This window comes from Haemorhous mexicanus, chromosome 3 (assembly GCF_027477595.1).
Source record: "Haemorhous mexicanus isolate bHaeMex1 chromosome 3, bHaeMex1.pri, whole genome shotgun sequence".
NCBI lineage: Eukaryota > Metazoa > Chordata > Aves > Passeriformes > Fringillidae > Haemorhous > Haemorhous mexicanus.
Window position 1 is genome coordinate 112584293 of NC_082343.1, and position 26618 is coordinate 112610910.

Genomic DNA, 26618 nt, shown 5'->3' on the forward strand with positions numbered 1-26618 from the left:
TGGGCATCTAAATGTAGATGAATACCAGCCTTGCTTTCTAAACAGACACATCTATTGTAGGGAGCTCTGATAACTGGGCTGTATTAAAGACCATTTTTGTCTCCTTTTGATATAATTATTTCTATCTTTTTCTATGATGTGATTTGAGGGGCTCATCAGTGTCCACTGGACTGTAGAAAGAATCAGTGATTTGCTTATTCCAGGTGCTGAACACTGGAACACTGCAGGAAACTGTAACTTGTGTCCAAGTATGCTAACTTGACTTGTAGTCAACGTCTTCCTTTAAAAAGAATAAAGTTGAAGTAAAATCGGAAATTCAGTCATAAAGTAAAAAACAAGCTTCTCTTGAAAATAAGGCATTCCATTGCTCATGTTCTTTGTTCTTTTATGAACTTTTCTGCTTATGGTTTTTGTGCTTCTTTGTGTTTCTGCAGAGCTGGTGGACCAGCGTTATCAATGGCTCACGTGGGTTCAGATGGTCAGTGACACAACCTGGATTACAGAATTAGCAGCAGAAAGTATTGTGTTACTAATTTCCACATTAACTCAACACCTTCTATATTTGGGAGCTGAGGAATTTAGGGAATAGATGAAATTGGTGATCTCTGTTTTGTAATCTTGCATTCTCATGGCTTTAGGGTGGGACTGTTATTCAGAGGGCTTTACTTGTGCTGAGACCTATATTTGCTCTCCTACCTCATACAACCTCTTCCCTCTCACTTCTGTACAGGAGAGAAGTCTCATTTCACTGGACACTTAGTGATAATTTTCATTGCTCTTGGAGGGTGGCAGAGGAAAGAAGAACTTGGATAACTCACAATAAAGAAGGCCACAAAAACCATATTTATTTTTAAATAATACTCACCTTATGCTCTTACTCCTTGTTTTACTTGTGATATTTTAAACCCTCCAGCAGGTGCTGCTGCATCCTGCAAATGTTGTCTTCGTGGAGGGGAAAAAAACGTCATGGACTGGACTACAACTGGACTTTGCTCTTTGATTTGTGTCATGCATACTTCTGTGTTCTTTTTTTTCCCTCAAACTGTTTGCCAGGCAAGTTATTAAGGAGAGAGTTTTATGATCCCAGCGAGTTTAATCCTGCAAGCACTCTGTAAGAAGGGGTTGAAGATCAGTGGGAGTTACTGATCAAAGTCATGCTGAGAGCAAGCTGAATAGACCCAGGCAGAAATACATTTGTCTTTCTACAAAATATGAAGAAATCCAAGTGTTTTCTTAGAAGTGAAAAGTAGTCCTAAAAGAAGTTGAATTTATAAAACTTACCAGCTGTTTTATTGCTTTTCTGAAGTTTCTGGAACTTCAGTAATTTAAGTACACGATTTTAAATCAGTCTTATTTATCATTAGCCTTGGTCTTGAGTGCTAGAAGTTTGCAAGACAGATTACACAGCACCCATTTCAGAACCTCTGAGTTAGGATTTCCAGAATTTAGTGAGGAATTGTGGCTGAGTTACATACAGCTAATGTAAAGAGATGTGCTTTGTTCTGTTTGGTGATGGATCACTTGCGCCAGGCAGGAATGTGGGGGTAGTAAGAGTTGAAATTAGGCCTTGGTAATGGGTAATGTATCCTTGCAGTCCTTGAATTGCAGCAGGCCAGAAATGCCCTCGTGAGCTAAGAGATCTCATTGATCTCTGATACCTTCCTGCATCTTTGTACTGTACAATCACAGTGATTAAACCTGATTGTGACCATGATCTTGGCACTTTTCTGGTTATCTAGGAGCCCTAAGTTTAAGATGAAATATTGCTTTGCTTTTGATATTTAACTTTAATAGTACTCTAAACATCTTAATATAAGGGTAATGGCAGTTTACTACAGTCATAAATCCCAGGCAGAGTGCACCTGCTATCCTACACTGTGAAACAGCTTGTGTTCCCTTCTTGTTCTGCCTGGAATGGCTTGAATTACCATCTTTCTCTTTCACTTCTCTTCTTTATTTCTTTAAGAAATCTAACCTGACTGTGGCAGTTACCACTAAGGAAGTTACAAGGATGGGTCAGGAGTACACCTTCATTTTCCTTTTGACTCAACTCCAAAAGATTAAATATAATTAATTTATAAGAATTCATGTAATAATCTATGTAATCCAGACGCAGTAAACATGGAGATCAAAAGTCTTTAGTCAATAAGGCTTGAAGTTCTCATAACTTTAATAGATTGGTAACTTTATAATAATCTGATAACTGCAGGTTTGGATCTTCCAGAAGTTTCAGCTCTGTTGAATTCAGTTGCTCTGGAATGTGTATCTGTCTCTATAAGGGCAGTTAATTCTTTGCTAAAGCTGGCAGTATTCACCCACTTTAGGTTCTGTGCAGTTTGGTGTGACTCTCCATTCATTAGAGAGAAGGAACTGTATACACAAGGTGGCAAACAAGATTTCTACAGTGTATGTCTTACAACATGGAGATACATAACCAAAATGTGATTATAATTAATTGATGCATTATGTATATGTAATCATGATTAATACTTCTTCATTGCTTTCTTTTCCTATATTCCCAGCTCATGAGAGCTTTTACAGATTTGGCCCTAGTTTATAGCTCAGCGGAGGACAATGCCAAATGCGAAATGTGTGGCCCCCAAAGTGAATGAATGGCAATGTTGGAAAGAGTTAAAATGTACCTCTTTATAATTTGTTTTGGTAGTTTTTCATAAATGATCTTCAGTTGTTTATGATTTTGTAAGCAACCACTAAAATGTAGATGATTGCTTGTATTATCGAGGCACTTTTGCCTTGTTTTTCCTTGAAGTTTTTGTGAAAAAACTCACTCGTATTTTGTGAAAATATGAATGATTAGGCAAAGTCTGCATTTCTACCTCTTTACATAAATAAGATTTCCAGTAGAACTATTTTCAACTTCCTATGCAAGAATACTTATTTTTTTACTGTAGCTTTCTAGTACTGATAGGTTCTTCAGCTGGTTTTTGCTATACTTATCCAGGCAACATATGGAGGAACAGCTGATTACAGCTCTTGAGATACAGTTCCCAGGAGTCAGATTGACAAAGGGGTTAAAAGTGAGACAGCCTTTTACTTTGGTGGAAGTGCAGTTGTTGATTCAAGGCTCTCAGTAAATGATTGTTGGAGATTTGCCATGTGTAGCTGAGCATTCAGAAAGAACACCACAGACTCTGCTTCCTCTTCAGGAGCCTTGTCTGTCAACATCTCACTTTAATTGTAGTCTGTAAGGTACCAGCAGACAGGCAAAGCTCACCAGCCAGCAGCCATGGAAGATCCAGTCTTCACTGACATCAATCAAAATGTTAACAACACCACTGTCTCTGAGGTTTCAGATTCTGAGGAAAATAAAGGGGGTGATCTTTTTGATCATGTCCATGAAGATTCAGCATCCCCTTTTTCCATCACTAATACCCCAGAAAACATGGATGGTAGTAAAGAGAACTCAGAAGATAGCTGCAATAATTCTGTGGCCTCTCAGCATGGAAGTGATGGAGAAGATGATACTCCATCTCACCATGGTGCTGGAGAAGACTACCCACAGCAGCAGATGGATCTGATGAGCCCAACTCTGGAAGTTAAAGACATAGAGGGCTCAATGTTTGAGAGCAACCTGCATTTTCCTCCAGATTTCCAGTTTCGTCAGAGACAGAGCACTTACACCAACTCTTCAACTTCCCTCAAGTTTCCCCTTAACAATAACTCTGAGGAAACTAACAACTTTCAGGAAGACTTTGAGATTTCTGTTTTTGTAAAGGTAAGAACCTGGGTGCTTCTAAGCATACTCTACTTTTAAACCCCAAATCAATATGTGCATCCTACAAAACAGTGAAATACAACTGCTTTGCTCCCAACTCTGCTGCAGGGAGCCAATCTCTTCACTTACCTCTTGCATCTGTAAGCAGAGAAAGAGGTGATTTGTGTTGTGTAGAAGTGCCTGGGATTTCTTCATTCAAATGGAAGCACGGTGCAAGTATTCTGATTGTTGCTGCAATTCATTTATTCTGGGAAATCTCTCTGCTGTTACAGTTAGGCTGCTACTACTTAGTTGAGCTAGTTCAGCTATCCCTGCACTTCACTATCTAGTAGCTGAGAGCTCAAAAGTAATACCTGTAAATGCTATGAAGAAAACTATAGTTTAAATAATGCTCATCCATGAAAGAAGTTTTTCTTTCCTTTCTTTCAATATTTAGATTTAGATATTTCTGTGACAATTTAAACATGTATTTTCATTAATTTCCAGTTAGGTAGAAATTACTGAGAGAGCTTTCACACCTTCTCTCACCTTATAAAGGATTACTTAGGTTTCAAAACTGTAAACACCTGTGTTCTTGAATAAACACTATGATTCCCTTCATAAACACACTTGTATTTAACCTTTCTTTAAATTTAACATTTATTAGGCTGAAACACAGGCCTGACAAAATGTTCAAGATCTTGTGTACTTTGAATAGAACAATAAACAAGGATTATAATGTTCTGTTATTTCAAGAGAAGCCTCATGAAGTTTGTCACTTTTCAACATAAATAACATTATCAAAATCTGTTTCTCAGTTCCATGGGGCCTTTGGAAGCTGGAGATTTTGTCATAACACATAATGAGAAGTATTTTCAGCAGTCATTATTTGGTTAAATGACTCCCTGAAACAGCACCTGTCCTATTTCTGTTACTGAATCATGGTCCTTACTAAAAGTATGTTGGTTATATGGTCAAAGTAAGAGCTGTGACATTAGTTCTATTTTATATTTCTGCATGTAGTCCTGTGTATGTGTTAAAAGTTGCAGCAATTGAGTACAATTTTTGGTTAGCAACTACATGGTGTTAGCAACCTGTATTTGGGCTTTACAATCATCTCTTTATTTTCCTTATTCTTTCACATTCCTCTTATTTCAAAATAACAATGTCTTATTTTTCTATGGATAAAATAAGAAATGTGTGCAGATGTTCCCATTCAAGCAGAGTTGTTTGGGTTAATTTGAAAAAGTGAGAAGAGAGGCATTTTGAATAGAACTGTCAGGGACAAGGTCTGAGGAAGTCCTTTTCCTTGCTTTTGTTGTGCAGAGTAGTTGATTATCCCATAAAGGTTCTTATCAGCTATTCCAGAGAGAAAGGCAAACTGTGCTCTCTTCACTTTGGAAACGTGACTGCCTGGTGTCTTTGAGATGTCCTTGAGCCCCAAGATATCCCTACCTGGCTGAAGGGCTGAGACATGAGGCTCTCAGGTGATCCATGCTGTGCCCAGTGGGCAGGGCACTGGGTACTGCTGGGTAGGTGACTGACCTGAACTCCTGTTACAGTGTTTTACTCCTTAGGAACGTGATGATGTTTTGTTTTTGGCTTTTTGTTTTTCTATCTTTGTGGTATCAAGGTAATAAAGCAGTAACTCCATGGAGGGCAGATCCAGCTTTGCTCTCTTTAATTATCTAGATAGCAAAAGTCAGCCTGTAAAATGGAAGGTCACAGAATAATATGTAACATCAGCAGTGAAATCCCTGAGGTCTGTGGCCTCTTGCACATGGGACTAATATCTCAGTTGTGTCAATAAATATTACTCATAGATGCTTCCCTTCTCACATGGTCTCTAGTCCACCTGAGGCCAGTGCTGCTCTGAAATTGGGTTCATCTGGGTTTGCACTTTTCTGCAGACACTAACAGTGACAGTAGGACCTGACGCTGTAGGACAATAGTGATCATGACAGTTCTGCCATTATTTATTCCTCCCTTTGCTTGTAGACCTAATAAATCCCTGTGAATGACTGGAAACGTGAGTGTCAGAGGACTGAACACCAGAGAAAGTGGGGAGATTAAATGGTATCTCACAGTGCAGCTGGATGGATAATGTTTACAGTAGTACATTCATTAGACACCAAGAAAATGTTTACATCACTTTAACTCATTTTTCAGTGATTATCAGTGCTTGGTAACTATGTCATGTCAGTGGGCTATTTCAGGATGTGCCATAAGGTAAAGAAGGAATTCCCTGTGCCTTTAACAGCAGAATGCAGCATGTAACAACATGCATCTGTTTGTGTGAATCCAGCAGGTCCAGACTTGTCACAGCCACCTTAAAGCTTTTTCAATAACTCTGTAATTTATTCAAACAAAAGCCTTTGCAATTTGAACAGAAATATGACTGGCACACAGGCTGTGTTACTGAGTGCAAAGGACAGCCTGACCCAATCACAGCTCCAAGGTCCAGCCTTCTCACCTGTACACTGTATTTTCCTATTGAGCAGGATGTTTGTGCTAAGGTTTGGGATTCTTTGAAAATTTTAACTTTTTTGTTTTCCTGAAGCCTAAATTGTTATTTAAAGAGCAGTCCTCCAATTTTCTTTTCAGAAGAAAATTATTGCCTTTCTGTTTTTTTGATGACCTGAGACTGACTGCAGATTATAGCCTCTCCGTACTCACTTCTGCCATAGGAACACGATTCACAAAAGTAGGAAGGCAATTCAATTCAAGATGTTTATGCTTAAGGTAATCTTTACCTTAAGCAATAAACACCTTGTGTTAGGCAAAAATACCAATGCTGTACTGTGGTTTAGGATCATCAGCCTGCACCTGGACTAAGAGAGTTATGGATGCTGGAGAGCATCTCTGGAATTCACCTTGTCCAACTCCTTGCTCAGAGCAGTATTACCTACAACAGCTTGCTCAAGGTCATGCTTGGTTTTCAATATTTCTAAAGATGAAGAAACCACAACTTCTCTGTGCAATCATTCTAATGTCCTACCATCATGGTAAAACCATTTTAAATGGAATTTTGTGTATCTAAATTTGTGCTTGTTGCCTCCTGTCCTTTTAGCAGACACCAGTGCTTATATTTAAGAATCAGAACCTATGCATTTAGCTGTTTCTGTTTGGAATTATGGTCTCCTTCTGTAAAATTTCATTAAGTCAGGAGCTGGAAAATAAAGGACATTTTTGTTTTTCCAACAAGATGTTTCCCACTCCCTCATTTGAAGTGCTGAGTCCTGCACTTGGATCACGACAACTCCTGCAGTGCTGCAGGCTATGAGAAGAGTGCCTGGAAAGCTGGAAAAGGACCTGGGGGTGCTGGTGACAGCAGCTGAACATGAGACAGGTGTGCCCAGGTGGGCAAGAAGGCCAAAGGCACCTGGCTTGTGCCCGCCAGTGGGGCAACAGGGCCAGGGCAGTGATTGTCCCTCTGTGCTGGGCATGGCTGAGGCCACACCTCAAATCCTGGGGTCAGTTCTGGGCCTCTCACAGCAAAAAAGAAATTGAGGGACTGGAGCATGTCCAGAGACGGGAATGGAGCTGGGGAAGGGTCTGGAGCACAGGTCTGATGAGGAGCAGCTGAGGGAGCTGGGGGGGATCTTGCTTTTGAAATTCCCTGAAAGGAGGATAGAGCCAGGTGGGGGTCAGGTTCTGCTCCCACATAACAAGTGACAGGATGAGAGAAAATTCCTCAAGCTGTGCCAGTGGAGGTTTAGGTTGGATATTAGGAATTTTACTTTTTTTCATGGAGAGGGTTGTCAGGCACTGGAACAGGCCGCTCAGGGAAGTGGAGTCACCATTGCTGGGCACCCAAAAACATGTGGATGTGGCACTTGAGGACCTGGCCTAAAGGTGAACATGGTGGTGGTGCTGGCTGACAGTTGGACTTGATGTTAATTCAAACCTTACCAATTCTGTGATTCTGTGGTTCTCTGATTTCCAAGCCAGGATTGTCTGAGGACTCCAACTTGGTGGCACAACTAACTCTGTGCCAGCTCCTTACTGACTCCCCACGCTGTGCTGAACTGTTGAGAATGACAGACCATGTTCCTCACAGGGACAGTGAGACTCATTGTGTCACTGGGAAAATCACACTTCTTCCTAATGAGTTGCCTTTTCTCGTTTTATGAAGCATTCTGGTATCTGTTGTGAAAATTCTGTTTGGGAATGTGTCTTAATAGTTCAGAACATGAAATCATAGGACAAATCTAATTTTAATTGTAATTTAAATTTTAATGTATAATTTGAAGATATCAGAACCACATAGATGTCCACTCAGAAGTTAGTGGTTAAACTGGTGTTTTGCTGAGCAGAACTGAGCATTTCTCACTACATTCCTAATCTACAGAGGAAAACAGCTGTATTTGCAGTATTGGGCTGTTAGATATTTATAAGCATAACTGGGTGTCCAGATACCTCCTAGCAATGGAAACCAGTTAGTCTTCTGATTGACTCCAATCCAGCACATGAGGCTGGTGTTCAGCCATATCTACTCCACCAAGATTTGCAGGTAGAAAGGTAAATTCAGGTTGAAGCAGGTGACAGCTGTAACTCTCCATATGTACGCAAAATTATAGTAGTTGTCTTTTTATAACATTTTAGCCTTTAAAAATATTATAAATAATAAACCTAACTGAAGTTAGCAACTATTATTTTGGTCTTAATAATAAGCTTAGAAAAAGGTTGAGTGATTCATAATCCACCTTTTAAACAGTGTTAACTGAGCAATCTGAGCAAGGAAAAGATCCAAGAACTGTTTTCCGAATCTTCCAGTCTTGGCAGATTTACAGACCAAGATGCTGAAGTTAACATGTACACAGCAGGAAATGACTCATGGGGAGCCAATATCTTAACGTGATACCTGTTTTGATAATTAAAATTAAATTAATGGTTGTTTATTCCTGCAAATAGCTTGAGATAGCTTACAAGTACAATTAAGTATAGAAATACAAGTCTGGAATACCAAGTGATATATCCTTTTGCTCTCAATCTAATCTAGATTGTCCCTAACAGATGCTTCTTTGGGAACATTCAGTGATGCCCCTTCAGCACCTACACCAATAAGTTTCTGTCAGTGCTTAATTATTGTCCTGAGACAATATTTCCCTTTAGTAAAATTCTATTGCTCTGAATTATGCTATTTTTCTTTTTAATAGACAATACCTTTATGTATATAGAAGACACAGATCAAAATTTTCTTCAGTCTTGCTTTCTTGAACTAAGCAAGTCCTTCAGCTTGCCTTCAAGCTTGAGTCATCGTTTCTAAATATTGATTGGTTTGGTGTGTTGTGGTTTGGTTTTTTTTGTTTTAGGGGTCATTTTTATGACCTTTTCCAGTCTTTCCCCAGTTAATTTATACAATTCTTAAGCTCCAGTTTGGAGGTACAGGTAGTGCAAATAGCAATTCTAATAAAAATTACTACAGCAAGCACCTCTTTAATTCATCATTTATCCAACTCTCTCGTCAGAACACTTTATCTGCTCTATTTTAATGTATTTTTGAATCCTTCAACATTTGTATGGTTCCTCCAAACCTGATGCTGGAATAACAGTCTTGCCCATTTGCAAGCAAGTGTAACACAGTAGTACTGCACAGTTTGCAGGTGCCATTTGACTTGTAGAGCGTTAGGTTTCTCTTCTGTGAGAATTGAGGTTTTTCTCAGTGGTGTGATCAGACTCTCATCACCCCTCACTGAAAACAGCTTGGTTTTGGAGTCAGAGAACCGCTCTGACATAAATCCAGTGCAAAGGACACCCTCACCAGTGCTTTTGCTCTGCTAACTCAAAGAATACGGATACATCTCTAACACCTGCATGCCACTGTGCAGACCCAGTGTGGCTCTATGGCTCCCTCCTCCACCCTGTCATGTACAGCAGACTGGTAATCTCTGAAGACTTCACATATAAACCTAATAGCTACCAACCCTTATTTCTGAGGAAGAAAATTGTGCTGTAGGTCTCTTCACAGCTGGATTTATGCCTATCCAAATTACTCTGTGTGTGTGTGTGTGTGTGTGTGTGTGTGTGTGTGTGTGTGAGTGAAAAGATTAGTGACGGCCGTTCTGCTACAGATAACACCCAGTTCCCCAACTATCAGTCACGAGCAGAACGTGTGTTTCAGCAGCAGGGCAGAGCAGTTTGCTTAATCTTTTGGATACAAAGGGGAAAAGGTCTTGCTTCCAGCCTTTGCTGAGTCTGTGCCTCACTCAGGCACCTGTGGTAAGGTCCGTGAATCCATTTTGAACTGGTGCTCCGTGCCCCCCTCAGTGCGTGGTTCCAGCCACAGAAGTGTCCGGGCACAGCGTAGCAACAGCTTCAAAATACAGACCTGGATTATCTGGGAAATTGTCCCTGCACAGTGATTGCAGCAATGGCAAACACAATGTAAATAATGGAAGTCACACCGAGAAAAAATTAAAGCAGGCTTTATTTACTCATTCGTTTTCCTTATATATATTTCATCTTGTGAATACTCTCTTTGATGTTCTGAAACAAGGCTCTTATCCCAGCATGGACTGTTTTTTTCTTTTGAAACATCTGAGCACCTACATTTTTGGATTGAAAAATGTTTGGATTTGTGGATTGATTTTTTGCTGGCCTTGAAAACTTATCTGTGTAGCAATATTGTCACCTGTTAAATGGATCCTGTCCAAAACAGAGCAATTTGTATTATTTTGAATTGGTTATTTTAGAAGTACCTAAAGAGCAGCTCTACTGAGACTAAGATTTCACAAACACAAAATAATGCATAATCCCTGCAGAGCAACAGGTGATGATAATATGTCAACTATTTTGGAGTCTGCGAAAGGAAAGCAGCATTTCTGCTCTGCTCTTTGTTTTCTTTAGATATCAAGGGTTGGATTTGGCTCATCCAACTGAAGGTGCCTCTGTAAGCCATTAACTACACTGCTGCAGGGTTTTTAGGCTCTTTTTGCAACAAAAGGCTATCTGAAATAGCATGATGGGATGTTAATTCCTGCGGCCAAGTGCAAGCACCACCTGTAGAGGGAGGTTCCTTGTTAGGTCGACTCCGTTCACTGTATGAAGCGGGGCCTAATAGTTTTCCAACCACTGCATCCCCTGCTGATTTAGATGTCTAAAGGCTTCTTTCCTGGCCTCCAGCTGCCTCTGGAGTGTCCCATAGATCCTGTTTCATATATGTTTATGAATTTCCTCAGCTATTCTATCAAATGCTGCTAGATATCTAGGCTTAGGCAACTGCATCAAACCATAAACTTTCACTGAAAACAATGTCCTGTGTAGCCTTCTCTGTGGCCATGGGAGCTGGACAGTGCCTGCTAGCTGCTCCTGAAGCTTGGCCAGAAGTGGCCACAAGATCGGCCACTCCCGGGTCCTCACCATGGACCCCTGGTAGTGGTGCCGTCTGCGGCAGGGGTGGCACAGGCGAGAGTGAGGCTAGGAAGTCCCAAGGTAAAGAAAGAGTGGATACTTGTGTGGATGTCAAGGAGGCTTTATTCCCAGATGGGTCCAGGGACATGTGTCAGAGGAGGAGGGCTTGGGGAGGCACTGATAGAGGGAGTGGGCGTGAAGGGAGAAGAAACAGTACAACTAATAAGCTAAGAGCAGGGGAGGAATGTAAAACACAGCTGAACCTATGAGGGTTACACAGAAGAGGGGAGAAGCCCCAGAGGCAAATCATATAACAGGCTACGGATGATTGATATAGAAAATTCTCGAAATAAAGGAGGGGTGGTTACAATAACAGACAGGGGGAGTGGGCAGCACCAGAGGGAGGGGAAAAGACTAATAAGGGCAGAAGGGGAGGAGCAGAGGAGCAATCACTCTGAGGGACAGGCCACTGGCGGGAAAGGTAGGGGATAAACAACTCAGGAAGAAACCATTGTGAGGGGAGAACATGTTGGGAACCGAGGACTAAACCATTTCTAAACAGAAAACAATTAACAGAATCAACATTAACAATCTTTTAAGACACGTAACGCCACAGGCCTGGTCACCTGACGTTAAATAAACTGAATATGACCAGTGACAGTTTAAATAAAAATCTTGGATGACTAGATTAGGCTAGAAGTGGATTCTGGTAATGGACACCTGGAAACAAACTGTGGATTGATGAATTTCTTTTTTCAGGCTATTTAATTTCCCCTTTTGTTTCAGTGTCCCCACTCAGCAACAACTGAAGTGCAATAGAGATCAAGCAGTGCAATATTGGACAATTCTGCTGTTCATTTACAGTCTAAAATAACCAGACAAAATAATCTAATACATTGACCTTTCCAAGACTGAGATCCAGCACTCTTCCTTTAACTTCAGTCAAATCTTATCCTTTTTTTAACAGCAGTCCCCATATATGTGTCTTTCAACTGTATTTGTTTTAGAATTACATTTTATTTCAGACACCACAGTTGAAGAGAAAAGCTAACTGAACATACTAAATTTGAATTCTTAGATACTGCTTCAAACACAGCTTAAGATTTTAATTGGGAAAATAAAGATTCTTTGTTTCTTTGGGTCATAAGACCTTGCATTGAAGGCAAATTTTCCACTGCTGTGCCACTGTGTATTTACTAGTTCATTTGGAATTACTCAATGTCCTCTCACAACTTTGTTTGTGGCTGAAAAAAGACATATAAATATTTTTATGTATTTGTGGCAATATAAAAAATATTTACCACTTTTTTGTGGAAAATGTTATGAACCTGTATGAAACTGACTTCTGTGGCAGAAGAAAAGGAGGAAGTGTGTCATTCTAAAATTAGTCATTTATTTGTCATCTGCAGGTATGATTTTTATATTTAGATCTCTAAATGATCTTTTTCATATCAATTAACGAAACAATTGTAGGTGAATTTGTACTGTTGGGAGGTCTCTGATAATGCAAGATGTCAGTGACGTTCGTGCCGTTACAATGACGTGCTCAGGGATAGCTGGGAAGTGAATTTGTCAGTGCACAGGTCTGGTTTCAGTACATCCAGCAGTGTTCAAAACCAGAATTTTGATTTACAAGTTAATTGATTTTTTGTTGCAGGCTCCATGCAGGTGTTAATGAAGTAAAACTCGAGAACTCATCTTCTAAGAGAAAAACCATTATCTTCCTGCTTATATGTTTATAAAAGATGAGGCACAGAAAGGTAGAAATCTGCACCAAGATGGTTTCTTTGGGGATTCTAGGAAATCTGAAAAAGAAATTCATAGGACTGGATGTGACTTTTTGGGACATGAAATCAAGTATTCTGTTACAGACAGCCTCATCATCCAAAACTTCATTCATAAAGTGATCAAAGTCTATTCAGAAACTATTACTATTATGATTAATTTTGGAAATCTGTTTCAGAATGTCACTGCTCTATAGGTTTGACACTTCAATTTCCAAATTACCTTTATTTCTGTGTAGCTAAAACATCCTTGCTCTTGTGCCAGCATGGTCCATTAGTAGTCATTCATGCATTTAGATCTTTTAAAAATCAGTTTAGGCTTAGACAGCCTCAGGTGTTTTGGGGCTAAACCAGCCAATCCTTTTTGTCTCCATTTCTGCCAGTTGTCATAGTAATCCCCTTCTGCACATATTTTCTTTCCACAAAGGTGCCCTTTTTTTTTTTTTTTCACAGCTGCATCTTGTCTCAGGTTGTTTCTGCTTTTATAGCTAAACTAAACAAGCAGCAAAAAGATTCTTTTATTAACCTCCTGTTTTAGGATACCTATGATTGTTTGAGTAAACAAATTCTATTTGAGGTGAAATGTCTATGTTGATGTGCTTTGGGAGATTTCAACACTGTGTCCCTGTAACTTGAAGTCTGGCTGAGAAGCAAATGGAAGGGGTGGAAGCTTTGCATCTGAAAATATAGGTATTCAATAACTCTTCAGACCTCTGCTCACATGTATTTTTACCCTTTTTTTGATTAATTTTAAAATCTATTTGATTAAAAATCTGACCAGGAGAAGTGTTTTATATTTGCCCACATTTATTCTTGTTCTATAAATATGTTCATCCTTAGCTGTAACATTGATACTTTGGATGGCCCCTCATTGCAGGAGGGTCTCTATTAGCCAGAAATGGCCAGTGAGATGCCCAAATAATACTGGCAAGTCTTCAGTAAACAGAAAGATTAGGAGAAATTATTATTATTATTATTATTGTTGTTGTTGTTTTAAAATTTTTCCTAATGTCATCAGAAATTCTTCCTAATTTTAATACACATTTTTCTCACCATTTCAAATTCATTTCTCAAAGCCTAAAGTTACTACAAGGTCATATTTCCATGAAAAGTTACTAAAAGAATATGCTGGACAAAGGTCCAGTGTCAAGAATCTATTATACACCATGTGGCCTGTTTTGAAGAGGCACCAATCTGTCCTTCCTTTCTTTGGTGAGCACATGGATTTGTAAATAATCACAGTAAGTCGTTTCCAGTTACACAGTACATAGTTACACAGTGACATAAAAATCACCACCTTTGTGAAAACACCAGAGGTTGATTTATATGTCTATCATACTGAATGATTGCATCACTTATTGGGCTTCATGAGGCCCCTTAAATTCACTCATTTTCACCAAATATAGGCAGGATGCTTATCTGTTGAATCAGTAACTTGCTCATGGTCCTAACGCGCGTCCTTGGTGCGCTGGCGCCTTGCAGGAGCCCGAATAAAGAACAGTCCAAGTTCAGAGCAGCAAATTCAGAGTCACTTGGCCCCTCCCTGGGAGATTGCTGCGAGTGAAGTTTGGCCAGGGCAGAGTTTCTGTGCGGCCCCGGGCGCGGATTGGCCCCGCACCCGCGGCTGATAACAGCTAAAAATAGCCCCGCTATAAAATCCCGGCCGGCAGCTCAGCCAGCCTGGCATTCCCTCCTCGACTGCCAGCCAGGGAGGAGACCGTGCTCTCCAAGTCCCTGCAAGGATGTGACCAAAGAACGCTCTGCTGCCTAATTCCACTTAACAATTAACTTGTCAAGACTGGACTGTGTGACTCATGGGGATGGTAACCAAGTAAATTTTATGTTAATTAAAAAAAAAAAAAAAAGAGAAACAGACTGAAGGCCAGATTTTCCAAGCAGAGCGTGACAGGTGGGCTGGTGGAATGTCTTTGGAAATGTGCCTGTAGAAGAATACTGTGGACAAGAATGTTGTACTAGTGTATATATTCACATAAGCACCTGTATAGAGAATGTACTCTATGATTATGGAGTTCTGAACACTTGGGAAAACAAATGTATGTTCATTTGACAATGGTTTGACTAAGCTGACATTGAGGAGTTCAGGAGTCTATTCTTAGCTTGCTGTTGATTCTGGGGAAATTGGGTCATTTCCTTGCATTTTTGTTCACTTTCAAGCTTTTGTTTTAAGATGTAGCCTGGGGAATCAGTGAGTTCAGTGGCTGAGTGCATTGCAAGATAAATCTTTGGGTGTCTGAAGTCCTTTGGATGAATAAAGAAGACACCAGTGTTGAAAAGCTCCCTTTTTAAAGTCTGGCAAAAGTTACTTTGACTTGAAAACAGGGTGTAAATGGGGAAAGAATTAGGAAGCATTTAAAATCAGTGGCACTATCAGCCCTATCAATAGTAAACTATTCCCACATGTATTACTTCCAGTGGCTCTGAGTCCTCCTCTTTGATTTTATGAAGCTTTGCACTATGAAGTTTTTATGTGTGGATTCCACTTAATTTTCATTACAGCATTTTTTTTTTCTTGTTTACAATAATAAAGTGCAAGGTTTATAATATCTTGGGAGAGTGATAGATGACCTGGCTAACTTGCTTTCAGTTTTGATTCTATATACTTAGTTCTCTACAAAGGGCTATGAATTACCTTTTAATTTGTTGTTTAATTGCTAGATGTCTCATGGCATATGAGAGAATTGCAGAGTGTGTTGGTTTGATAATTCTTTACCCTAAAGTCATCTTTTTCTGGTCCAGAGACCCAGCATGGTCAGAGATGATAGAAACTCCCTCACAGACTCCATCTAGTCCAGATGCAGAGCTGAGAGGAGTCAAACCTCACAACACATTCAACTTCACCCTCCTGAACTCTGCCTTTCCTCTCTGAAGGTCAATTTTCTGCAAGAACCTGTAGGCAAGGCTTAACTGGAGAGTCTCTGTTTGCTGCCACCCTCTGCAGGGGAATTTAGTTTTCTCTCAACATCATGAGATACCTTTATATATATTTATTAATTAGTCTGGTATCAACTCTGACTTGCTGCTTGGCTAGAAATGGGTAGAAGTTGCTTATAATGAGTAAAGGGGTCCATATCTCATTAGAATTTTTCCAGCTAATGTAGGTCTCACAGGAAAACCTAGTCCATTTTCTACAGAATTGCATGAGAGCTGTGTCAGAGCAGTGACACTGCAAAGACACACTGGGCTTTGACTTTTGGTGGTCTGTGAGGTTGCTCCCAGGTATTGCAGCCAGTGGCCAAGGGTCCACACTTCTCTTATAAAAGTGATGCCTGCTACATGTTCTGTGAAAATTTGTGATTTTGGCAAAAGATGGAAATTTTTTGGAATATCTTCCATTTAAGAGGAAAAAAAACCCCTTATGTCTTTCTAGTTAGACTACCCAATATTCCCAGTTCTGACAGACTTAAACAAGGCACCACTGTGCCTCAGTGCTGAATTTCACTAAAAATGTACTGTTGGTCTTAAGCCAACCACCTTTTCAAGAATTACCACAACCATCTTTCACTTAAGGATGTGGGATATGTTCTTTGAAGTCCTAATGAGCTGGGTTTGCTAGTCACCAGCAAAAATCTGTTAATGTGATGGTTATTAGCAAAAATCTGCTAATGTAAAAGAGTATTTGCAGAAGAGAAGTTCACATCTGTGCTTAACTCACCACCTTGCTTCAATTCATCCTGGTTATTTGCATTAACTCTGCAGTGAAAAGGGTCCTCAAGCAAAAAAAACCCAACAAACCTAAAATGGAGTATCATGAAGTCAACTTTAGGTGCTGCAAGATGTTGAACTCTTACTTTGAAGTTCTTGGGAAGGAAAAAAGAACAAAGAACCCGCTGTTCACTTCATAACAGCTTGAGGTGATGCACTAAGGCAAGTGATCTGGCAAACTTTGTGGAAAGTTTATCACAAAAGTACCAAAAGGTGAAATGAAAAATGAATGAAGGCAATTTATTAAGGAGAATGGAAGAGTTCTTCAGTTCACTGAGAGGCTGAAGGTCAGCCAGCTCCATTAACCCAGGCTAGTAGCATTGCCATTGATCAGAGGCATCACCATTGCAGAGGTTAAACTTTGCTGCCACAGAGGGATGTAAGGATCTTGAGCCCTGCTATTTCACACTGATCCAGAGTGAGTTTATCAGGGAGCAAAAATCCAGAGCCCCTTTTCTTAAGCCAAACAGAACCTACACTGCAGAGGATTCTGAAATCCACAGTGCAGATCCATGCACATAACCTCCCCTTCAGGTACTGATGCCAGTGTGTAAACCCATGGGGACTAGCCGGAGTCATGAGTCATTTCAAACTGAGCTGCTGAAGGCTTCAACTTTTAGAAATAATGTGCATCAGAACATAGAAAGTAATTTCAGCTCTCAGCCAAATTGTTTGCTAAACAACAGTGTGAAACACTAATGTGTCCAATCAGCAACTGTGCATTCTTTGAGCCTTATTTACTGGGAGGAATTGAAGCCTAGCCTGAGATGTGCATGATTGTACATGACATTTTGAACACTTTTTGTAAATAATAATTCATAAATCAGGATTAAAGTAGTGTGTTGTGTGCTGGTCTTTTGTTTGGGGGGGGGATTTAATCCTAGTCTGCATGTTTATACTTCAAATCTTAATTAATTTAGACTTAATTTATGCTAAGATGCATACAAAGAAGTGAACAGAAATAATCTAAAAAGGGCCTTGCATGATGAACTCCTGTAAAACAAGACAGGAATAGGCATTACTTACTCTGTTGCAGACCTGAAAGTAAAAAATATAATTTTAGTTCTATGACAGTAGTGAGTCAACAACAATGGGTACATCACAATTACCTGGTGCTGTTTTTCTTCACCACACTTGATAGCATGGAGGATTCATTTTGAAAAGCAAGGGCTGAGGATTTCTACATTTCTCCGTTTATCAGCTGCATTATCCATAGGGCCCACAGTTTGGGACAATCTGTCATGCTCTCCATTGTATCTCCTACAATACCACTTTCCAGAGCAGTCCTAGTCCTGGTTGGAAGTATCTTTTGTTGGAAGTATCTTTTTGTTTTTAATTGAAATGTCAGTTTTGGAATGATAGTGAAATAAACCACTGCCCTCTAGAACCTCTGTACTGAATGCAGCATTAGGAGATGATTTTGTACCTTTTCAGAGCCACTTCCTTACAAATGGATACCTGAGGCTGTCTCTATGTGAGCACTGAGATCATAAACCATAATGTAATCCCTCTTCACACTGAACAGCAGGTTCAGTTTTTCTCTTCAGTTTCTTTTTTGAAGGTGTTAATGCTTATTAATGTTACAGCAAAGTTTGATGCTGCATCCATGTGAAAACATAATTATGTATAAAAACAGTTCCATGGTTTTGGACTCAAACTTTGCAAAACTCTCATCTGAACTGTTTCATTCTGATAGACAGAAGAGTTTCAGCAAGATCATTTTAGAGCTAAAATAATGCTTTTTAACAAAAAGATAAAGGAGAGCCGCTGTAGCTCGTGGCTGTGATGGATTCGTAATATCTGGAGGTGGGTATGGAGGGGGTTACCTCAAACTGGCCAGTTAATGGAGTGCAAAGTTTTCTGGTCTAGGCTTTTCCATCCCATCCCATTTATTGGAACATTAAGGCTGCACAGCTGTTTTTGTATCTCTTGATGTCTTTTCTTCCATTACCTTGAGTGTGGGAAAATTTACAAAAAGGAACAAAATCAAAGTTCTTCCATCAAACCAAGACATTCTGAGGTACTGTACATCTTTAAAGTCAAGAGAAAGTATCTGGTAACTGAGTGCTGGCATGAGGCTGATGAGAAGAGCTTTGTACATCCTTGCATGTCTTGTGCATCTGGGAATGGGAACAGACCTGCTGTCTGGCCCTAAATATCTGAGACAAATCTTTTGATTTTTCTGAAATTCAGACAAGAAATCGATAGTGACACATTGTAACTCAAAAGAAAATAAAAATTACTGGATTGATTCCTTGCAGTTGTTAACTTGTTAAGTGTGTTGCATATCAAAACTACAAGCATCCAATAAATGCAGTTGGAAATTGCCAGTAATTCAGAACTGTCTCTGGAAGAGATGTTTCCATAACCCATTCACACCCTGGCTGCTGCTTAGCTGTGGGGTTTTTTGACAACTAAGAAGTTAAATAATTCCCTGAGAAAATCATAGTCCTGAATACCATTTACTGCAACTGCACCAAGCTTTTACTTCTTTTCATCCCAACAATGAAAAACGTCGCCTGTGTCATATAAAACTTGCAATACCTGCTCTGATGGAAGGAGCTGGATGGAAGCACCGGGGGATGGATGTGCTTTGTGCTTTGATCCTTCTTGGTAACGTAGCAGTGTGCTGGAGAACTGATAGAGTTACATTCTGGATGCTTGGCCTCTGCTTCACCCCCTCAGGACAAATCTTTGCTGGAAGTGAAGCTTGGATCAGGCCTGTGAAAGCTGATAGTGCATCAGAGCTCACCTACAATAGAGTCTTACGTAGGGACGTGGCTGTTCCTTTTCTGAAGCCATCCTCTTCTTTTATTAATGGGATGATGTGCTCAGATTCATTTCCATATCTCATAAACCTCAAACTATAATGACTTGGCTTATGAGGAGTTCATAATTCAGTGTCTAATGTTCTTGTGTGTAACTCAAAGCCTCTGCTACTTCTGACTTGTGAGAAAATGATAGGCCAAACTAAATGACTCATTCTTTGCAGTAAAATGAGAGTGTACTAATTATTTATCAGTATCTTACCCTTAATTTGGCTGAAGAAAGAGCTGATTTCATAATACACAAAAGAGCTGTGTAGACACTAAAAACCATTATAGTCAGAAAGGTTCCACCCAGATGTAAGTGATAAGTCAGTTTTATATGACAGAAAAGCAGTAAATGCATTAATAGATTCCTAAAGCAGTGCATATATAAATATATATATATATATGCATCTATATATATTTCCTCCTACTCACTGCCTTCTACATTGTTTATCCTAAATTCAGCTTCCAGAAATTTTTTTTTAAAAAAACAGCCTTATATGAACAAGTTATGTTGCCTGTTAGGTTTGTTCTCTTCTAGGGATTCCATGGGGGTATTTTTGTAAAGCAGAGGTTTTTTTTTTTTTTTTTTTGAGGTGGGCTAGCTTATTCTTACCATGGATACCTAAAAGCACAGCTGGAACACCAGATGTGTAGTATTTACTCCCCAACTTCTGTAGCCTCTGAGCACTCCATATCAGGTCCTGGGGCAGGGAGTGAGGTGGAAGCAAATGGGGAAGGCACCTCCCAATGGCAGCTCTGCCCAGAACACCTTGAGCCAGGTGGGGTCTGGCCCGTCCCTGCAGCAGTTTATATCTAGATTAGGATGGAAGTGGCTGCAGGACACCTTTGCTCCCTTTGTATTGCAAAGTTTCCCTTCTGCTTTGCTGAGCCTCAGCACAATAATCTTCATCTGCAAACTAATTACAAATTATAACACACCACTAAACCCAGACAGTAATTGGGAGGGAAGGATTTGAATGTTTTAACACGTGGAGGCTCTACTGAAATTGCTACATCTAGAGTTTGACTTTCAGAAGCACAAGGCACACACAACTTCTGGAGTGAGGGATGGCACAGGCACAGGAATCAGGCTCTAAAGCCATAGATTTCTTCTACTTAAAAATTACTGCAGGATTTGTCTGACATTTACATGTTTATCTCATTACCCTGGGCTCACTGGAAAAAATTAGACACTTCTAGGGCATATTTTTTCATTCTAAAATAGACATCTAAATAGATGACATGCATCACAACTTGTAAGTGCTGATATTTTGAAAGCTGATTTTATTTCTACGCTTTGGTTTAGCATTAGCAGCATTACCTCATTACTGTGCTCATAGCTGGCAGTATCTTCTCTTCCAGAGCCAATGGTCCTGGGATATAACTTGTTCAAACCACTTGCCTATAAGAAAGTAATGTTTTCAGTGAGGCTGAAAAGCAATGTTTTCAGTGAGCTACAGGTAACCTCAGTCAAGATGATCCATTTCCTATTGTTCCCAAGAACCCTTATTAGAGGGAAATTATGTCGCCACAAGGTGCTAGAGCAAAACAATTTTTCTGCAAATCCCAAAAGCTTATAATTGCATAGTTAATAATGCATTATTTAGGGACGCATTTTAGAGATATAGTGATTATTCTCAAGTTTTTGGCAGACTTTTATAACTGTAATGCATAATTACAATGCAATGATTCTTTCTGCCACATGTAAGTACACTTAGCCCATGTCCTTGGAAACTTGCCGGTAGGCTTAAGAATAATTGTACTCTAAATGTTTGGTAATTAATGTGCCTAGTCCAAAAATTACATGTAAAAATTTGAAATCAAAGGACTAATAACACTTAATTCTCTTATAGTTAACCTTCCAGTTATTTGAATGAGTGCTAATTAGATCTAAAAACCATAAGCATACTTTTACAGTAATTATAATGATGATTATGTTGTAATTACAGTTGCAACAGCATAATGAGATTTACTTGTTAACCATTTCAGTCCTTCATGTAGTGCACATGAAAGCAGCTGTTGTGGGACAATTCCCATAGAACTTACCCAAAGGGCCATGGAGGTGTTGGCTGTGACTGCTCTGGAGCTGTGTCAAATGTCTACAGAGAGAACTGGAGGTCATCACAGAAGCACACAGCTAGGAGCACGTTCAGGAAAGGCGAATGTTTGATCATGTCAAAACCCTCCCCAAAAGGCATCTCTGTGTCAGAAGGGGAAGATAGAACTGCTCATGTCTGGCAGCTCAAGCTGCCAACAACCTGTGAGCCAGAGCTTTGGCAGTCCTAAAACAGGATCAGGGGCAGAAATGTAGGAAGAGACTTCCCCAGGGCAGGAGGACACAAAGTGCCTCCAGGAAGGGATGGGAATGAGGAGGAGGTGCCATTGACCCCTTCACCTCTGCCTGCTGTCCCCTCCTGTGCCAGCACTCCCTCCCTTCGTGCCTTTTGGCTGTGTCAGGACTTTCTATAGGTGCCACCTCATGTTCAGGGCTGCTGTGTGGTGCCCTGTGAGTCACGCCAGGAATGCAGAGCGAGGAAAGGGAGTAGGGACGACAGCAGCATGTCAGCAGCAGGCTGAGGCCCTTGGAACTGTCCTCCCATGCTCCACCCAGCAAATCATTGCCCTCCTGTCCCCCCTCTACAACCAGCACCCTGAAGGACATGCTGAGAAATAGTTATGGGACCCAAACATTGCCATTCCTCTGCTCCTGAGCTCCATCAGCAGTAGTCACATCACAGGTGCTTCTCTCACCCAAGTACTCAGTTTTGCCTTCTTTGTACCCCACACATGGCGGGGGCTGCTGAGGCAAAGCTCTGCTTTTCTTCCCGTTCCTTGATTGATCCAGCAGCCAGTGCACAGGCTCTTCTTCTCTTACCTTTCTTAGCAATAACAATGTTAGGACTTTGAACAGCTAGAAGCAGGACAAACACCCTTCAGAAAAGCAGAAAAAAACATCACTGTTGCTTAAAGCAACGAAACCAGCCCGGCTGCAGGACTTCCTTCTTCCCTGTCCCTGGTGCTCCCCTCTGTAGAATGAGGGAGGGAACAACGGAAACGCTGAAAACAGGGAAGAGCAGAATTATTTGTTCAGAGACCGATCCTGCCGTAGGTACCAGGAGCTTGTCTCCTCCCCTATGAGTTTAACCCCACCCTCTGTTTTTTTATGCTCGGGGCTATTTTGGGCAGGCAGCGAGGGCTGCAGCTCTGACAGATGAGGATACTGTACCAGAGCACAGCAGCACTTGTTGCTCTGAAGAACTACCGTAACACGGACTGCTCCTCTGCTGCCTGCCTTTTCTTAATTATTATTAATTTAATTGCCTGCAAACTTGTTTACTCCAGTGCTTTCGAGCTTTATCATTACAAGTGATGTTTTAACAGCTTTGTGGGAGAGGTTCAGAAGGGAAACTCAAACCTGCTTTTGCCACTTAATATCAAGAGATCAGCTGGTAGCCTTGGGGGTGAAAAATGACAGACTCTGTTGCTGCTAATGGGGAAGGAAAGGACCCTGAAATTGAGCTCTTTGTGAAGGTAAGTTGCGCTGTGAACTGGACACTGGTGTGACTCTCAGATCGGCTCAGCTTCTACTGAATAATCAAACTTTAATTTTCTGGCGCTGAGTGGAAGCGGTGCTGTGGCAGCCTGTTATCTCCTGCACACACATTCACTCTGCTTTCTTCTTCGTGACATTAGAATTAGGTAATGTTGTGGAGGGAGAGTCAGAGTTCCTGTGTTTTATTGTTAATTCTCTCCTCGTGAGTTTGTTCTGTTATTCTTAGCCTGCTGCCTGCAATGTACTGTGTCCTAACTTTAGATTTGAGGCTGTAGGCTTCAGGTTTTGCTCTATGAATCCTGACTTTCTTTTCCATTTTTGGGAAGAGCTGGGGGGGTACCAGGATTTGGTACCTCAGCAGAGGCTGTTTTGTCTGAAATGCTGATGGACCATAAACCAATAAGGATTGAGATAAGCTGTCAGTCTTCTGATTATTTACTGCAATGCTTCCTTTTTTTTCTAAACCAATAAAAACTTAATCAGTTTTTACTGTTGGTTTCCTCAGACTGAAGCTCATTCTGATTTTATAGAAAAGTAACTGAGAACAGAAAGCAATTTAATGAAAATATAGAAAAAATACCACACCTTTTATGTGGTAGGGTTTCAGAATGTTTCCAGTTGTGTATGACTGTTGGTCTTGGGCTGTGAAAACCTTACCATTAAAATCAGTAGCACAATTGAAATCCATGAGACATACAACCTTATTAATAGCAAACTTCATGCAAACTGTCTCAGTGAAGAGCTCAGATTTTTTGATGTTCAGAGTATTTTAAAGGCCTCTACACACATTGAGACTGAGATCCCCTATTTCTGTGTAAAATCATGGAATGGCTTGGTTTGGAAGGGACCTCAAAGATCATCTTGTTCCAATCCCTCTGCCATAGGCAGGGGCATCTTCCACTAGACCAGGTTGCTTAAAATTTTTTCAGTCTGGCCTGGAACACTTGCAGGTGTTTGGTCTCTCTGAGCCTAATCCATTCCTGTAAATCCATTGGATTATTATTAATATGTGGGAGTTACCTCAGACCCTTAGCAAACAGAGCCCTGAATGATTAGGAAAGCAAATTCCAACCCCTCCCTTCTGTCAAGATGAGAGTATGTAATTGCTTTGTACTCCCTGATGGATATTTTGGGCTGTAAGTTGAAATGTCAGCCACATCCATGATGTGTATACACAACCTCTTCACACATCTTCCAAAACCAGTCAGTTCAGGTGCAGGTGCTGTGACTGAGACAGCAGTGAGGTCTTTTTCCGTAGCAAACAGATTTTACAAGAATTTCAGGTTCATAAGAGCCCCATAGATACTTTTTACAGAGAGCTTAATGTAATAAAATGGACCAGCATGACTCCATACAACCAGACACCTGACCTCTTACAAGTTGTTTTTTACCAAATTGTGTTTAATGGAGATGTTTATGGGCTAAAAAATAGGTTTGTGATGTTGTTTGGTACTCTGTCATCAGTCAAATGTGTGCTGGAATGGAAATGTGTAGCTACTGATTTGTTTTAGTGCTCACACTATTTCACTGAGGCTGACACAGATATTTGTGATATGTGGTTCTTTGACTGCATCAGCTGTTAAAGTGAAGGTCATTGCCCAGATTCATTGTGTGAAGCTCTGGATCCATAAGATACTAGAGAAAATGAGCACTGCATTAAACCAAGCCATGCCACCACCTGAAGATTTATAACTCCAGAAAGAACATTTTTTGTAATGTGACTTCCTGCATAATGCATATTACAGAATTGCATAGAGACTCACATAAAACTCAGAGCTGGAACAGAAGAATTAATTGGTATCTTCCTGGAGACTTTCCATTTAGGTTGAAAAATTGCAATTCTTGATGTTTTGGAAAGGTGCCATTAATTTAATTAAAAGTTTAAAAAGTTCTATAGTAAAGCATGTGACCAGAGTATTAAATTATGCACCTCAGAAGTTCAAAAATAAAAAGAGAATATCCAAAGGAGAGACAAGCTGAAAGCTGAAAAATAGGAGACTATAAGAGAATCTTGAACAGGTGAAAACCTTTCTGGAGGGTGACTGCAAAGATTGGAGTATTAGTAAGGGGAGGTAAATAGGAAAGCTGATCCAGGAGACAGCTCTGCAAAGGAGAAGATGCTTATTCTGCCAGTTTTAAGGCAGGAATGAACAGAAAAGTGGTAACTTCTGGAGGACTATGAGATACTGGAACAAGTGGCAAATGTAAATATACTGGACCACACTTGAGGCAAGTTCTAACAGCAGAGGATGTTTAGATCAATGAGAAATTCCTCATTTGAGTTTTATAGAGGTGATACTACACCCAAGGAAAAGAGTTCTGTCCTGCATCCCTGAAGGAACACACAGAAAAGGCAGCAAGTGAGAAAATGTAGGGCAGTAGATATGGCCTCCTGGAAACTGTATCTTCCACAAGCCCAAAAAAAACCAGAAAGGGCTGTTTTTCACCAGCCACAGTGTCCCCAATAAAAGCATTTTCTGTCTCAGGTTAAAAAAAGAAAGGTGTTACACAATTGCTCTATTTCCCTTTGCTGTTTGTCAAGCAGGAGTGCAGGAACCTCAGACAGACAAGCAGGGAGCAGGGTTGTAACCAAAAGAGCTGCTCTGTAACCTAATGCAGGCTGGCTCAGCAGCTCCTGAGCTGCACAGACAGGCTGGGCACCACCAGGACACAGCTGAGCTGCTGTGGCAGGGACAGGTTAAGTGGTTATCACACTTATTTGTTATCATCCCCGTTGATTTCACCTGGTTTCTAACGGTGCCCTAACCTGGATCTGTGAGGTATTTTTTTGTGATCAAGTGTTTGAGAGCAAACCCCCCCCAAATCTGGGGCAGGACACAAGAATGATGGGAGCGGTGAGATCTGCCAGGGAGGTGGTGCTGCTTTGATCAGATGTGCAGCTTGTGTGAGCAGGCCTTTGCTGAACACTGAAACTCTCCGGCAGTAATTCCCTCTCTAAACTTGTTTGACAGGGAATTGGAGGAGGCTGCCACAGAGAAAGGTTTGATGTGTGGTGCTGTGAGACGCTGGCGGCAGCAGCGTGGGGAAGGGAACGTAGGGAGGTAGTGCTGCTCTGTGCTTAACCCACCTTGTTGTAACTCAGGCTGATTTCAATCCTCTGTGTGCTGGAGAAGCAAAGTGCTTCGGTATAAACGACAGTGACACCCTGCTGGAAGATACATTTAGCTTTTCACGGCAATCTTGCACCTGTATGTGTGAACATAATGACAAAATTGAAGTAGTGCTCCTATTACCTGAAGTAATACAATTAAAACCCATAAGGGAGGACCACAGGACTTTGTGGCTTCCTTCTGTTTGCAATGGAAACAGGTGTTTGAATGTACATCTCTTGCCTTTCAGGATTAGAGTAGTATGAAAAGTTAATTTGAAGGGAGATGCATTGTGCCCATGGAAAACAAAAGATGATGCAGTCTAAAAAAGCAAAAAACCGACAAGTGGACCAAAGTACATTTCATTTTAAAAATCTTCTTGCTTTAGAAACACTTTATAACAAGATAAATCTTAACCCATATTTCTGATAGGGAAAAGATGGTGATACCATGTTGGTAGGAGAATGTGTGGTAAGCTGGCAGGCAGCTCCTTCTAGAAGGAGTCATTGTTGTGGCACTGATGGATTAATATTACAGGTATGTTCATTAGTGTCCTGGGCTGAACCC

At 40.5% G+C, this 26618-nt stretch overlaps 1 protein-coding gene across 3 annotated transcripts in view; it reads left to right on the plus strand.

Annotated features, from left to right (window-relative positions):
* Window positions 1-26618, plus strand: part of CLIC5 (chloride intracellular channel 5) — a 74773-nt gene that overhangs the window by 2246 nt on the left and 45909 nt on the right. Inside the window, exon 1 of one of the 3 annotated variants that reach the window (XM_059843053.1) lies at window positions 1753-3736. The exons of 1 other annotated variant lie outside the window; for it this stretch is intronic. In XM_059843053.1, coding sequence (XP_059699036.1) covers window positions 3248-3736 — 489 coding nt within the window. In that variant the 5' untranslated portion in view covers window positions 1753-3247. Of the gene's footprint in view, window positions 1-1752; window positions 3737-22581; window positions 22920-26618 lie in introns of those variants that run through there. One more of the 3 variants, XM_059843054.1, reaches the window with a different exon arrangement.